The sequence below is a fragment of the Dermacentor albipictus genome, unplaced genomic scaffold (assembly GCF_038994185.2).
Source record: "Dermacentor albipictus isolate Rhodes 1998 colony unplaced genomic scaffold, USDA_Dalb.pri_finalv2 scaffold_14, whole genome shotgun sequence".
Lineage (NCBI taxonomy): Eukaryota > Metazoa > Arthropoda > Arachnida > Ixodida > Ixodidae > Dermacentor > Dermacentor albipictus.
This window is the reverse complement of record NW_027225568.1, coordinates 11,824,387-11,838,724: the sequence shown is the minus strand read 5'-3', so window position 1 is coordinate 11,838,724 and position 14,338 is coordinate 11,824,387. Positions and strand designations below refer to the sequence as shown.

Below are 14,338 nucleotides of genomic sequence, written 5' to 3'. Positions count from 1 at the left end.
TTTAGCTTCGCCTTTAAGAGTGGAACGTGATACCATTCAAAGATCCCTGGCCCCTTATCGCGCTTCCCGGTAACTGCATCTTACGAAACCGTAATATTTACCGGGAAACGCTGGCCGCAAACGCTATGCACGAAAGCGAGCTTTCTGTTTGAAACGCGGCTTCTTGCGTGGGCCGCTTAAGCTCGGAGGCGAGCGCCATCTGGATGGTTTTGCACGGAAATGGGTACGCCACTGCCCGTGGTGCAAGAGTGGTAGAAAAGCTGGAAAATTGGTTTGTGCTTGACTTTCCGCGTAAAAGAACGTTTTCTCGTATATTCAAATTACAATCTGATGCTATCATGTCAGTAGGTTGTGTGCAACTCGAACATTACTATATTTCTGACGAATTTTACTTAAACTCATTTCTTTCAGTAACACATTTGCGCTACACGGAAGGCCTGCGTGATTCGGTATGCCTGATTCGGCCTGAGACGGCGAACGCCGGCGCCGGACGCAAACACCGAATTAGCTGTGACGCGAGGCCCATAGGGCTATTGCGTTGAAAATGCGTAATCTCGTATTCAGCATGGAACACTGTTGTGTTATGTTCTGGTGTACTAAATACAGCACTTATTTTAGGGAAAATTCTACATTGCAAGAGTTACGTCAAGCACGTCTATTTCGTCATCAGCATTGAAACCATATTCACAGAAAGAGCACCGCATACGGAAGTACTGAAGTCGGGTTACTCTAACACTAAACCTCAACTAAATCTTCGTGGGTTTTTTTTGCAGCACGAAATGTTGACGCTCGTTGAATGACCCTTGCACATTTACGAGCTAACACCTCTGTTATTCTCTCAGGCCATGTACATATCGCCGAAAGCGGAATCACGAGTTACCTACCTATGGTGTCCAGAAGCAGCATCAATCCCGCACAGCCCAGTACAAGCCGCGCTTGCATGGAGGAAGCATCGGCCATTCCGGAAAACCTTGCTAGGTGCGCCCACGTTTGGAAAAATTTCCTTGCATAAAGCAAATCACAGACGGTGCGTAATGCTGCCTGTGGTTTAACTATGCCTCCACTGTCAAACTTTTTCTATGGAGGAGAGCTCTCATGCGTGTAACGCGCACAATATCAACCGTTCCTCTAAGCACGTGGCATGGTGCTAACATGCTTCTCAAGTTCAGCATCCTTGCAAGTTTGTCAAATGCGTACGTACTACGCCTTATGCATTTGCAAAGTTAGTACATAGAAAGGCGTCCGTCTAAATAGAAAATTAAGTTGAAAAATGGGGTTCTACGTGCCAAAACCACTTTCTGATTATGAGGCACGCCGTAGTGGAGGACCCCGGAAATTTCGATCACCAGGGTTTTTTTTAACGTGCACTTAATCTATGTACACGGGTGTTTTCGCCTTTCGCCCCCACCTAAATGCGGCCGCTGTGGCCGGGATTCGATCCCGCGACCTTGTGGTCAGCAGCCTAACACCATAGGCACTGAGTAACCACGGCGGGTGTCTAAAGCAATCGAACAATGCAGTGACGAGCCATATTGCTTAAGTGACGTACATTTTAGATTGCAGCGATAATGTTTAGACTTTCTAGGATTCGACTATATGCCTTGTGCTCAAGTATTGTACCGCTTTGTTATGATTTTCGCATACCAAGGTAACCTATGAGCCTGGAGGTATGATGACTGTATGACGCTAACGCAATAATGTAATAAGAAGGAATGATATTACGAGGTCACCGGATCAAATCCCGGCCACGGCGGCCCCATTTCGATGGGGGCGAAATGCAAAAGCACCCATGTACTCAGATTTTGGTGCACGTTAAAGAGCCCGAGGTGGCCGAATTTCCGGAGTCCCCCACTACGGCGTGCCTCATAATCAGGTCTTAGTTTTGGCACGTCAAACCTTACAACTTAATTTTAATGTTAAAGAATGATATTGATGTGATGGTAAAGTCGTACAATGGCGATGGCATCGCAAATTCAGGTGGATTCTTAAGTCATGATGGAGGTATGACAAGGACGACATGACGACGACGGTTAAACAACCGCCGGAAAAAGCGATAATGAGGCCGACCGCACTGCCAAGGCGGCATGATGGCTATACCGTAATAACAACGAATGCATGATAGCGTCTGTGTGACGACAACGCAATGACAACGATGGCATGAAAACGAAGGCATAATCCCGACACAATGGCGACAGCACAACTGCGGCCGAATAACGAACAAAAAATGATGTCGATACATCAACGAGGGTGGTGTGACTCCATGACGACAATGGGATTACGACATTGTAGTGACGACAGCGGCGACTGCAGTGAATCGCGGCCACGCGTCACCCACGCACTGCCTCTCGCGATCTCCCATTTAGCGAGGCAGTCGCGCCACACCTGGCTCCGTTTGCAACATGCTTCACGAGACACTGTCCGCACCTGCCAATATATCGCGAAATGAAAACACGTGTGCAGCTGGGCTCAAATTAGGCATTCGGAAGTACCATATTAGTCGGTGCAATTTTTAGTAAGATGAATAAAGAGTTTAGGTTTCTATATGTTCTACCCCAGACAAGTAATCAGTGCTTTTGATCGAATTAAGGCCGACATTGATCGTGCGAAGGACTCCGGCTAAATGTTGATTCATATATTTCTTGAGTAAAAATTTCAAATTTCTTTACAAAATGATAAATATTTACTTATTTTATCAATTGTCATTGTGTGGTTTATTTACTTTCTTTTACTAATTAAGTACATATTTCGATATAGAAACCACATAAGCCAGTAGAGTTAAGGAAGACTTACAAAGGAACGTCACGTGGGTTTATTCGTCGCACATATTTGGCTGAGTACCGTCAACAAAAGTAACAGAATAACTGCCACTACACAAACCTAATTCCGAAATAGCGCCAGGCCGCACACAGAGAAAAGAAACAAGGGACGGCGCGCTGCCTCTCAAGGGCAGATTTACAATTATGTTAGCACATAAACTCGCCCAACTGTTCCTACTGCTCATATACAAATTTATAAAATATAGAGCTTAGAAGTTATAGCTGGAAATGTTCATTATTTCAATTAAGAAAAACAAGCATGTGCCACAAAAGCAAAAGAAATAAAGAAAAATACAGGTTATCTATGTTACAGTAACGCAGATTGCAATCAGTGAAGAAATGCAGATTGGAAGACTGAGATTGAAGAACCAGAAAATTTCATTGTCGGCATATTTTATCCACTGCGCCTTTAAACATGAACGTACTTGAATTTAACCTATTCGCGCACGTGATGTATGATGCAATAGATTATGCGCGTGTCGGTTGTTTCGTGTGCTGTGCGGGAGAGATACATTGTACGCATGTGGGTCAGTGTTAACGAATTTGATACAAATATAACAGATACATTAAAGTCCGGTAATTTAAACATAAGGCCGCTGGAGCAACAGCAATAGTTTGGTTCAGGATGATTACTTGTGGTATTGCCTGTTGCCTAAGGGCGACCGATGTATTTTGAAGAGAAAACAAAGTGCTGGGAAGCTGACCCTTTTCCCGCTCCGAGTAGTTGGGTCATTGAAACCACTTCTGGTATTGCTCTTAAGGGTTCTTTTAACATTGAAATCCATAGTAAAGGGCTCCGAATTGTTTTAAAAAAGCAAACCTATGCGACTTTATATTGCGGTGATAAAGAAGTGGAAAGTCACCACAAGGGGGGGTGGCAGGGGGCTGCGGTACTCTTTACCATTTGAGAATAATTGCAAAGTACCTCGCGTTTCAGCTACGCTCATCTGTACAGTGTATCCGTCAACGGACATATTATTAAGGCGGAAAGCCTTAGATCTCTGTTTCAAGGTGGCATTGTGATCGCAGAGAAAATTGGAGTGCTTGTATCACTACTGGCTCGTTCGTCGTCATCGTCGTATTTCACATCGCTGCCACATCAACGCCACTAACCATGCCATAAAAGACAGTCAATTATTGTAGAGTCAATTAAGGCACTTGAAGTCAGGACCTTTGATAGGAGTCGAATCCACAACATTTGGTGTTAATTAGGGTGAATATGACTAAGGCACAGTTAATTAAGGTAGCCTAATCAGGGCACTCGAATCCACGACCTTTATTGGGAAAAAGAAGTAATAAGAAGCAAGAACGCATTCGGACGAAACTATTGAGTAATTCGATGGCTCTCTGGAGTGCGCAGACATTAACCTCCACCATCTATGGCAACTTGATCCTTCATTAAATTATCAGATAAGCAGCTGTGATTGGCATCGCAGAAGCAAACTTAGCATAGTTTGCAAAGAAATATTTATGAGCTCAATCTTCGCTGAGCCCCAAATCATTCGAATTCATCCTCCCATTCTGAACTGTTAAAGTTGGAAACTTGGCTATGAGAAAAAATCTATTTTCTATTAAGAGCAATGTATTTAAGCCCCTAATGCGCTGTACTTCTCAGAGCTCCAGAATGCGAGTCATGAATGTAATTTGCGCGAAAATACTCCATTCTCCACAGCGATGCCGAACCACAACATGCGGGTAAAGGGAAATTTTTCTATAATGAGCGCTGCTTTTCATCAGCATTGCAGAAATCATCTGCACAGTGTCTTCCTTATGCCCCAACATGTTTTATTATTATTGCATAAAAATTTTCCATAGAGCAAAACATTTCCTTGTTTCCTTGTTAATTGTTTAGATTCTGTCACTGCGGCAAATGGAGCACGCATGTTATGTAGGGAACTACACCCGGAGGCATTATACTCGTTGTAATTTGACCATTAAGCTGACAATGTTCGTGCAAGTCAAGGTAGGTGCCGTTTCGACTATGGTGGATGAGGGCCCTGCGCCAGATGTTGCCCCCTGTACCGTTTGTGCTTTTCCAGCCAGCGCAGTGTGCCTTTAGTGAGTGCGACACATTTCAAGTAACCCGTTTACTAACCCGTACTTTGTCTTTCTTGAACTTTGTTTTAACAAAATGTAATTTCAACTTTTTCGCCACAGCTGTAAGTGTCTAACACCGACACCTTTAATAATTGCAGCATTTCTGACGACGCCTGGCTTTACCAATGTAACACTCAGCAGAGGCCAATAACCGACGGGACCTACAACGTCGACGGTACGTAAGCCTAGGTCACTCGCCTTTACAACAAACATGGAAGATAGTTTCAAAATGTTGCGTGGCAGAAGTGTACTTATTGCGTATGAAGAGACACGTTACCAGCGGCGCCAAGACTGTTTCCGCATGAGCCACTTCATCAATGTCCATTGCAAGAAATGTGTGTCCCCTTTCCCTCACCCCACTGTGCGTTAGCAAACCGGATGCTCGTGCGGTTGACCTCCCTGCCTTTCCTGTCCTTGCTCTCACTCAGTCTCTGTCGACCGGAATACATGCAAACTATTAAGACATCATGCAGTTCAAGATTGTGAACGAAATTGTACTTATATGGCTGAATTGCGAATGGACACTCCAAGATGGTCACGTCAGAATGCGAGACTAGGTTCCATGTCATGATCAATTACCTCTCAACTGGAACCAGTGCATGCCAATCAGTTTTCCAATTTGTTTAGCAAGCAGAATCTCAGTGGGTCCATCGCGCTACCACTGGATACTTTTTTTCTTTGAACCGATCAAACTTAGAATAGAAAATGTTTTGATACCATCCCAGCGTGTGATTTGCATTTAAGGTGGCGTTTAAGGTGTCTGCTATAACGGAGGGTTGTAACGGCGCTGTAACAGGTTCGGCAAAGCGGCAGAATTGCTCACGCGTAGCATGTTATCAGTAGCCGACATATCCCACTGTATACAAGTCAGTTTACTATTTGGGGCACCGAAAATCAATTTTTATTGAAAGTGATATTTTATACTCGGAAAGAAAGCAACAACTGCAAAGTAAACATTACAAAATTAATGAAACCGTAACTCAATAAGACAAAATTGTTACCTAGTTCTTTCGCTCTGTTAGCATAAATCTTTACCTGGTATCCCCACCATATGCTTCAGAAACTTTAACGAGCTTCAATCGCATTGATAGACTAAGGATCCCAGTACATAACGATTTCCAATGAGTGTGGCACCACCTGAAAATTATACCGCTGTGTTAACAAGAAAGTCTACACCTTGCTGATACAACGGCCTTCCACACCGAATGCTCTATTCTGTGAGCTGATTAGCATTCTACGGATATATCAAGCAATTTTCGTTCTGCCAGTATCTGTGCAACCTATTTCGTAACACTGACTGATGCACGTTGAGAGTTTAACGGCGTTACTAGCAAAAGTGAGTATGTTGGACTTTAAGAATGAACTCTTTAAATTACGTTTTATCAATCGTATTGTAGTGCGTTGGAAATTGAAGATAATGCAACTCAAATCTTTGGTGATCCGGTTCGGAATCGGCGTTTAATGCTTTTGTGACGTGCGAAGGCATAGACACTATGGCATTGGGTGTAATAATGCGATTATCATTCCTAGCTGGCTTTCGCCAAATCAGATTGAATATAAAGGTGTATTCAGCAATAAGGTGTACCCTTCATTGTTTTGTAGGGAACCTCCTCGCATCCTGACGAAAGTTATGCTGTATTCACGCCTTCTAATCTCTCCCCTTCTCCTTTTTTTTTCTATGTCACGCAATTTCAGCGCACGTTGGGAGCATGCGCTACTAGCTACAATCCTTGCAGCGCTATTCGCACATCCCACGCTTTTAAAGCAATTTGACGCTTTCCGTTGCACGATTTAATGACATTGCCCCGTGAATTAAGACTTCGATATTTTTTTCCAACTAATCTTCTGTCGGCAACACGTGTCTTAGATAATCGCATTGACCAATCGTTGTTGATGTTCCGTTGATAGTCTGTTGGTGGCATACAAAAGGCCATTGGCGAGGACAACCGTTTTCGATTTCTTAATGAGTTGCTAAATATGCATTGCTTACCGCCTGAGCTTAGGAACTTCAGCCGCGGAAGTGGCCAAATGGGGTTCTGATAACCAGTTTCTGAAAGGCGAGTACGTCGTGACACATGTATGTGTCATAGGAGGTCAAGAATCTCTCATAAGGCTTAAAAAAATTATAATCCCTAGGTAGAAGTGTGCCCTCCCAATATTGCTTTGTCTTCCTCTGTAACGCGTTAGGCGTAGTGCTCGTAATGGTTTAGCAAAAGGAAAGAACTCCACCATGTATTTAATGCGCCTATATCCAGAGAATCCAGCAAATATGGTGGGTCAAGGGTTGCACGCACATAAAATCGACATGTCTTATTCTCCTTTGAACACTCTGCTTTTGTGTCCGCGATATGAGAGAGAGCGTAATAATCTTCAGAACAATTAAGCTCGTCCTCGGTATCCCCATCGCTGAGCACGAAGTTCTTGCGTCTATTCAAGACATAGCTATAGATGGGAAAAACATAGACTCCGGCAGCCCTGCAGGATGGTACCCCCACAACTAAAACATCTTGCCTCGCACCCTCGATAATACTGAAGCATTCATTTCCTATGAATTGCCCTTGCAAAGCGGGGAATGAAGACCTTTGCTGTACTTTTGTACCGTACAGGTGTCACTGACAAGGATAACACGAGTTACCTGCACCTGGGGTCCAGCACCAGCATTGATCACGCGATGTCCATCATAAGCCGCACAGGCATGGAGCAAGCACCTGCCATTGCAGAAGGTGGCGCCCGGTGAGCCCACATTTAGAAAAGTTCAATTCCAAAGAAACTCAGTGACAAGAGGGAAGGCTACGCGGGCGAAAATCATGGCTGTACGCGCTAATTTCTCCCGCTAAGGGCCAGCTCTGATGCCTGAAACAGGCACTGCATCAGCAGCTTCGAGCGTTCGGCATACGAAGCATGACATGACTTACGTAATAGTTGTAGGAGCGCGACTGGTCACGGACAGAGTAAAAAACAATACAGGCAGCATGTTACTCCTTTTAGACCTGAAGACATGCGTTCAGGATGGTTACCTTGGGGACTCACTCCCCCTGTGAAATACATGGACCTAATGGGGCGGAGGATGTTCATCTAAGAGATGTCAAAATGAAGCAGAGCATATCTATGTTTACCGAGGCCTTCTAGGATAGGTACACATGCAGTAAGAAAAGTGGCCGAAATTAATCCGAACTTCCACACTAAGGCTTGCCTCATAATGAGATGAGATGAACATAGTGAGGAGCGAGATGTTCACCTAAAAGAAAGCGCGTACAATGACATAGAGGATGTCTAAGTGTACCGAGGCAATGTAGCATAAGTGCGCTGCTAATAAGCAGTGGTCGAAATTATTCCGTGCACCCACAATACAGCCTTCAACATAATGAGATCGTAGTTTTGGTGCATAAAAGCCCTAGAATTCAGTTTTTTGTTATATTTAATGTCACTCCCTTCACCAAACGCTTCTAAGGCCATAAAACGAGTTATTAGGTAACGGTTATTGAATGAGTTGCTTAGCCGCAGATATCTCAGTAAGAAAACATGAATTATGTCAAAATGTCATGGGAAGTACTGCGTAATCTCACCATTTCTTTTTTCTTGTATTTAAGCACTACCTATCGTTGATGATATCAAAGTAGATGTTCTTTTAAGTTAGCCTGCCCTACTTCTGCACGTCATTGTGGGGAAGTTCTCACCCTGATTGATACGTAGCTATGATATGTCAACTACTAGGACAACTGAACAAGCGAGTCTTGTACCGATAATACGTCAAGTTGCAGTGCTTGTGTAAAGTGCAAGCACCCTGACCAGTCCAGTCCACACAGTTTGCCCAGAATTCGCCTTTCCTTCATTCTTTCCGCAGAGAGGGTAAGAAATAAATGGTAACAGCTACGTCAATATGCTCCTCTCGACTTCGCCTGTGTTCAAGAACTTCACACCAAAACATCGCGTTATGCAATTATCAGTGTAAGACTTCCCCACAAAAATGAAGACATGAAAACATAAAGAAGGAAATGCTGACCGAGAACGCTTGCTCTGGGCTCTGCATTGCGCCTTCGCGTGCGCGTTCTCGATTGTTTCAGATTCGCTTAGTCATACTGCGCTGAATTGGCACTTCGGTTCACATCCACGTAATATTATATAATTGCACATGTATGCCTCATACCGTAATTCTTCAAATGCTTACGCATTCATTATTCGCACATGAAATCCATTGGTCTGATGTCAAAGATGTGCGTGACCAGCTAAACGCGCGCCTACAATCGCAGGAACAGCGTTGTGGATGCGGATACCGTAGTATCGCCTTTGAAATGCGCTGTTGCTTTGTCTCTGCGTGTAGTAGTTAAGAGAGCCAGTTTGAGGTCGGAGAAGAGAGAAGGAAAGGAAAGTCTCTGAAGCAAACTTGCAGCGCCGTGGTTTTAAAGCGCAACCGTGGTAGAGAAACAGAAGGCGATATAAGCGTGCGTGGCCATGCTACGCACACGACAAACTGCCTTAAAATATTTAGACTTGAGGGAAAGCTTCGTTAACAAACTATAACACGGCAATCAGCACTCGAATACGACGTGAGAAATTATTGAGACGTGGAAAATTCCCTTGAAATAAATCTGGTTTGCGAGACAAATGCTTGTATGTATTGAACCACTTAAGAGATGAGGGGGGAAATATGCGCTCACCGAGAGGGCATCGTCAGCACGAGACCATCACCAGGCACCTTACAGAGATCTGGAGAGCTTCGCGGCCGGAACGAAGCCTCCCCTCTCCGCCGGTGTCAAGTTCGTCAATAACAATCGTTCAATAGCCAGCGTAACTGTGTTGCTTCACAAGCGTGTGAGATCTTCGGCCGAATAGCCTCTTAAGTTTCAGGTGGGGGATGAACGGCCAATGATAGATCCTCGGCTATTTGCTGCACGCCACGGAATATAATTTGGCTTCCGTGCTGCTAACGTCACTCGGTACACACTGCGGCAGTTCCCTTACCTTAGGTAAAGAGGGTTCCCGTGCACTTTGAACTAAAGCGGCTGCCTTGACACGACTCTCCGATATAAATCATAGTCTATACCTTGCAGCACACATTCGCGGAATATGTATAGCCTTAAAAGCGAAGGCGTCCGTCTGTGTTACCGTAGGCGTAAGTTTAAATCGACTATTGTAGCGAGATACAAATCGCGGTCGGTGCTCTTGACATGACATTCTCTATTGCTTCCAAATACAGGTGCCGCATCGGTTTTTAGTACACTACGTAGAAGAAAAACTTCCGCTGCCCCTTTGTATTGCATGCATGGAAATGTGGGATGTCGAGACTTATGATCGCCATCGTTTTCGGAGAGCCAGGACGCTTCGAAGACTAAAAAACGGCAAGCAGAAAAGTCTGACGCCTTGGTATGCAATATCTTCCTGCTGTCTTGACCTGTGAAGTAGAAATCACTTGTAAAGAGTGGAGGCATTAGGGAACGTTCACACTGGGACAAGCACCTACAGTATCCTTCGCCGGCCTTCCTCATCACACCATCTTTTTGACCGGGCGTGTTAGAAGTCATTAGATTACGCGTTATGCGTGTCATTGCGCACGTGGTATAGCATTGATTTAGTTATTACGTGATCATGTCTTGGAATATACACTGTCTAATTACTACTAACGTTACTTTCGTTAGTGTTTTAATATTATATTATAGATGTAATAGCTTCCCCCTTCCGCGAAGGCAGCGTCTATATTGGTACGGGACCTCTTTCATTCCGGTATCATAGATCGCAATAAATTGTTTCAGTGCAATATGCCTGTGTGCCTTAAGGATTTTGGAGGCAAATGTTTCCACACAGGGACTTGTCCTCGTCTGTTGTGTCCCCTAGTCGAAACGTTGGCTTCCGCTACAATCTTTGTCCAACCACTATTGCCTCAGTTCTCATGTGAATAGCTGTCTTGTGTTGCAGAATTCCTGAGACAACCCGTGTTGACCTATGGAACACGCAGTACCACCTGGCTGATAGCACATCCACCGACTGTGGTAGGTGCGCGAAGGTTTTCGGTCACTGGCATACCATGCCTTGCTGTCAAGATGATTGAGGAAGCTAACGTTTGCTATCGTACACAATAAATTTCAACAGCATGAAATAATTAATTCTGGGTTTTATATGTCATAACCACGATGGTATTATGAGGCACACCATAGCGAGGGACTCCGGATTGATTATGACCACCAGAGGACTTTTCTCGTGCCACCAATGTTAAAGAGCATCGCCGATAATCTGAGGTATGGTTGAGTAAATGTCATTCATGCACCTTTTCGTTATTTGGTTGATCCAAACTTTTCTTGCTTCGGTTAAGTTATTTTATTGATAAGCACTCTTTGCCTCATTTAATATACTGTGATAGTATAAGAGTGGGGTGCAAGGTCTGACCACAAGTCCCAAGTCCAACCGCACTTACACGCTGAAAGCCAAGCCAGCTGGAATCCGCTCGAACCTTAATAACCTTGCTCTGCTAACGCAAATGTCCTTTGTCTCAGCGCTAATATGAGGGTCACCCGAAGATGTGCAGGTTTCATGGTAACCAATGACAAATTTCTTTCGTGAACTATTCATCGCTTTTTGTGGTTAACTGAGATTTTTATAAGCCCGATCTCGTTCCAGAGATCTTAAAGGTAAAATATTGAAGGTTTACTTGACTTTAGTTTTCAATAACAGCGGCAACTTACTATGCAGCGATTGTTCCGTACATGCATTTGCATGTACGGTGTTCTTGTATGACCGACAGCACCGTCGTCTGCCGCCGAGTTGCTTATCACAGAGCAGAACCATTATGGAAGCGCGCCAAGAAGCGACAGAACAAAAATCAGCCCTTGCAAGGTCAACCGAGTTCCGCTCTATGCAGAAGAGACGAACGAATGTAGCAACGAACAACTCCCGAAACACACGCGCGTCTTTTTCGTAACGTTACGCTGGGGCTTCCCATTTTTGTTGTTTGAATTTAGAGAATCACTTGAGACGGCCGCAGCACTGTCAGGGTTTCTTCTTTCTTCCTGCGCGTTCTTACCACGGAATTCTCCGGCCTTGTTGTCGCACGATGGCAAATCGGCACCTTGATTTCAGGGCATACAGGCCACACAGAAATCGGAAGCACGGATTTCACACTTCCGGTCTGCAGCAGCAGCCCAGTGGCCAGTACAAGCTACGCGCGCCTGCAGGAACCATCGGACATCTTTGGGAACTACGCTTGGTGAGCCAAACTTTCGTATGAATTCCTTTCGATGGAGGAACTCAGTGAGGCGACACGGAACGCTGCCTGTGCTTCAATTATACGCCCACTGACGAACTTCTGCGACGGATGAAAGCGTTGTTGCCTGAAATGCGAAATGTAGTCTGCAGTTAAGACAATATGGCGCTGGTTTAACAGCCCCATTTAACAGCCCCGTTGCACGTTTACTTGCAGGAATGCTACTGGAACAGGAGGGAGGGTACAGCAAGAGTTCTGCGGTGCATGTTCCAATGTTTCCAGCAGACAGGATGTCTTACATGGGCACACCAAGGAACGCACGGGCGATACAGCCTACACTTGCAAAGCAAGTGATCCTGTGAATAATTCAGTGAATCACTGCCGGAATACAACAGGCACAAGCCACAAATGCGTAACCTACGGCAAAATGTTCCACCGGGCTAGTCTCCTTGCCACACATTACCGCACGCACACAGACGAGAGACCCTACAAATGCGAAATATGTGAAAAATCATTTCGGCAATCTCATCACCGCGATATCCACAAACGTACACATACAGGCGAGAGACCATACACTTGCAAAACATGTGGTAAATCATTCGCGAAGTCGTGGAATCTCCGTACACACAACTACACTCACACAGACGAGAAACCGCATGTCTGTCAGAAGTGTTCTAAACCATTCAAAACCAGAAAAAACCTCAAACATCACAACTTGTGTTGTGGGGACAGAGCTTTCGTTTGAGAAATATGTAATGCATCCTTCAAGAACAACTCGGCTCTCGATCGTCACCGTCGAAGCTACATGCATGGATGAAACCCCGTATTAGTGTACGCAGGGCGCATTTGCTCTTACAGAGAAAGCCGTCGATGGACAGCTGTAGCAGAATATTACCTGCCGATTGTGTGGAGATGCATTCGGAGACGACGATCAACTTATTACACACATCGTGACGCATAGGGGTGTCCAGAGATAAGTCTGACTAGTGCGCAAGTTAACCAAATCGCCCGTGGCTTTTGCATACCAACGTGAAAGTGAAGCAGTGCGGGGAAGCAACGCTGATATTCTTTCAGAGGATCCACGAGCTAACTAAACGCATCGTGTGTATAGACCGTCTTCTTTTGACAATTAAAGCGGCCTAGTCAAATAAGCGATGTGAACGATGCCATCTGGTTTCTCCAAGTTTTTGGAGTGCTTCAATGTCGAGGTATACGGCAGATCCTAGCCAGCGCTTACTGTTTGTGTAACTGCATTTGTTCACGAACACAGCATTAGCAAATTTATTTCAAGACAAATCCTTATGGGCTGCAAGATTGTGTTTTATGTAAGTAGAAGGTTGAAATGCTTTCACAATATCCTTGACTCCTTCTTCTGTCAGTGTTTCTTTGTAGGTGTTTTGACAGCTTAGTAGTGAACAGGCTCTAATGAACCCTGTGCTTTATGATATCCGAATGTCCATAGAAGGGAACATCTCCGATTGGAAAGCATTTAAAATGAGGTACTGTTTTCTTCTACACTAACAAGTAATCTCTGTCATTACTTAAGGTCCTTGCGCCCTATTGCGTTCCAGAGACAGGTTTTATGACTGTATGTAGACACATTCTACGCATAAGAAACATTTCATTTAAAATTTGTTGAATGCATTCACTGTTCTCGTTCTCTTTGGCTCCTGTATTCATACCGAAAATCTTTGTTGTATACCATAAACTAAGCTGATGGGAGTAGTGAGACTGCATTAGATCAAAATAATTGGGAGCTTCACTATAACACGTGTTCACCAACTACGAAAATTTTAGCTGTTTTATTGTGGTGGCTTAAAGCTTCAAAAGCCAGTTTTTTATCCATTCGGAAGCCGTCTGTGAAGACTCGCAATGTTCTCTAGTTACTGCTGTACAATCTTTTTACCCTGATGTGACAAACGCAGCTGTGCGAGCAATGACAGGAAACGTGAGATTCAGTTTTTAGGCATATTGACACGCATACTTGTATATATTCTTCTTGTGAATGCGTTTCGCAGGTTACAAAGCTTGTTACCACTCAGCGCATGACGCGACTGCATTATCATAAGATTGTCGATGTTTTTCGTCGATGATATACTTTTTCTACGTTGTAGTCGAACCTTCTGTAATCAAATTGCACGCGCAATGCGAATACAGTTCCGCATTTTGGAAGGCATGCAAGCACCAACAATTACGCTGGAATCTTTGATAAATCACGTACGAACATGCG

At 44.4% G+C, this 14,338-nt stretch overlaps 1 protein-coding gene across 1 annotated transcript in view; it reads left to right on the top strand.

Moving 5' to 3' along the window:
* Positions 1–14,062, top strand: part of LOC135905836 (zinc finger protein 665-like) — a 58,545-nt gene extending 44,483 nt beyond the window's left edge. The window contains exons 12-17 of the mRNA XM_065436887.2: positions 843–978; positions 5,012–5,088; positions 7,520–7,646; positions 10,827–10,900; positions 11,985–12,111; positions 12,325–14,062. Of these exons, the coding sequence (XP_065292959.2) occupies positions 843–978; positions 5,012–5,088; positions 7,520–7,646; positions 10,827–10,900; positions 11,985–12,111; positions 12,325–12,853 (1,070 nt within the window). The 3' untranslated portion in view covers positions 12,854–14,062. The remainder of the gene's footprint in view (positions 1–842; positions 979–5,011; positions 5,089–7,519; positions 7,647–10,826; positions 10,901–11,984; positions 12,112–12,324) is intronic.
* Positions 14,063–14,338: the final 276 nt, after the last annotated feature.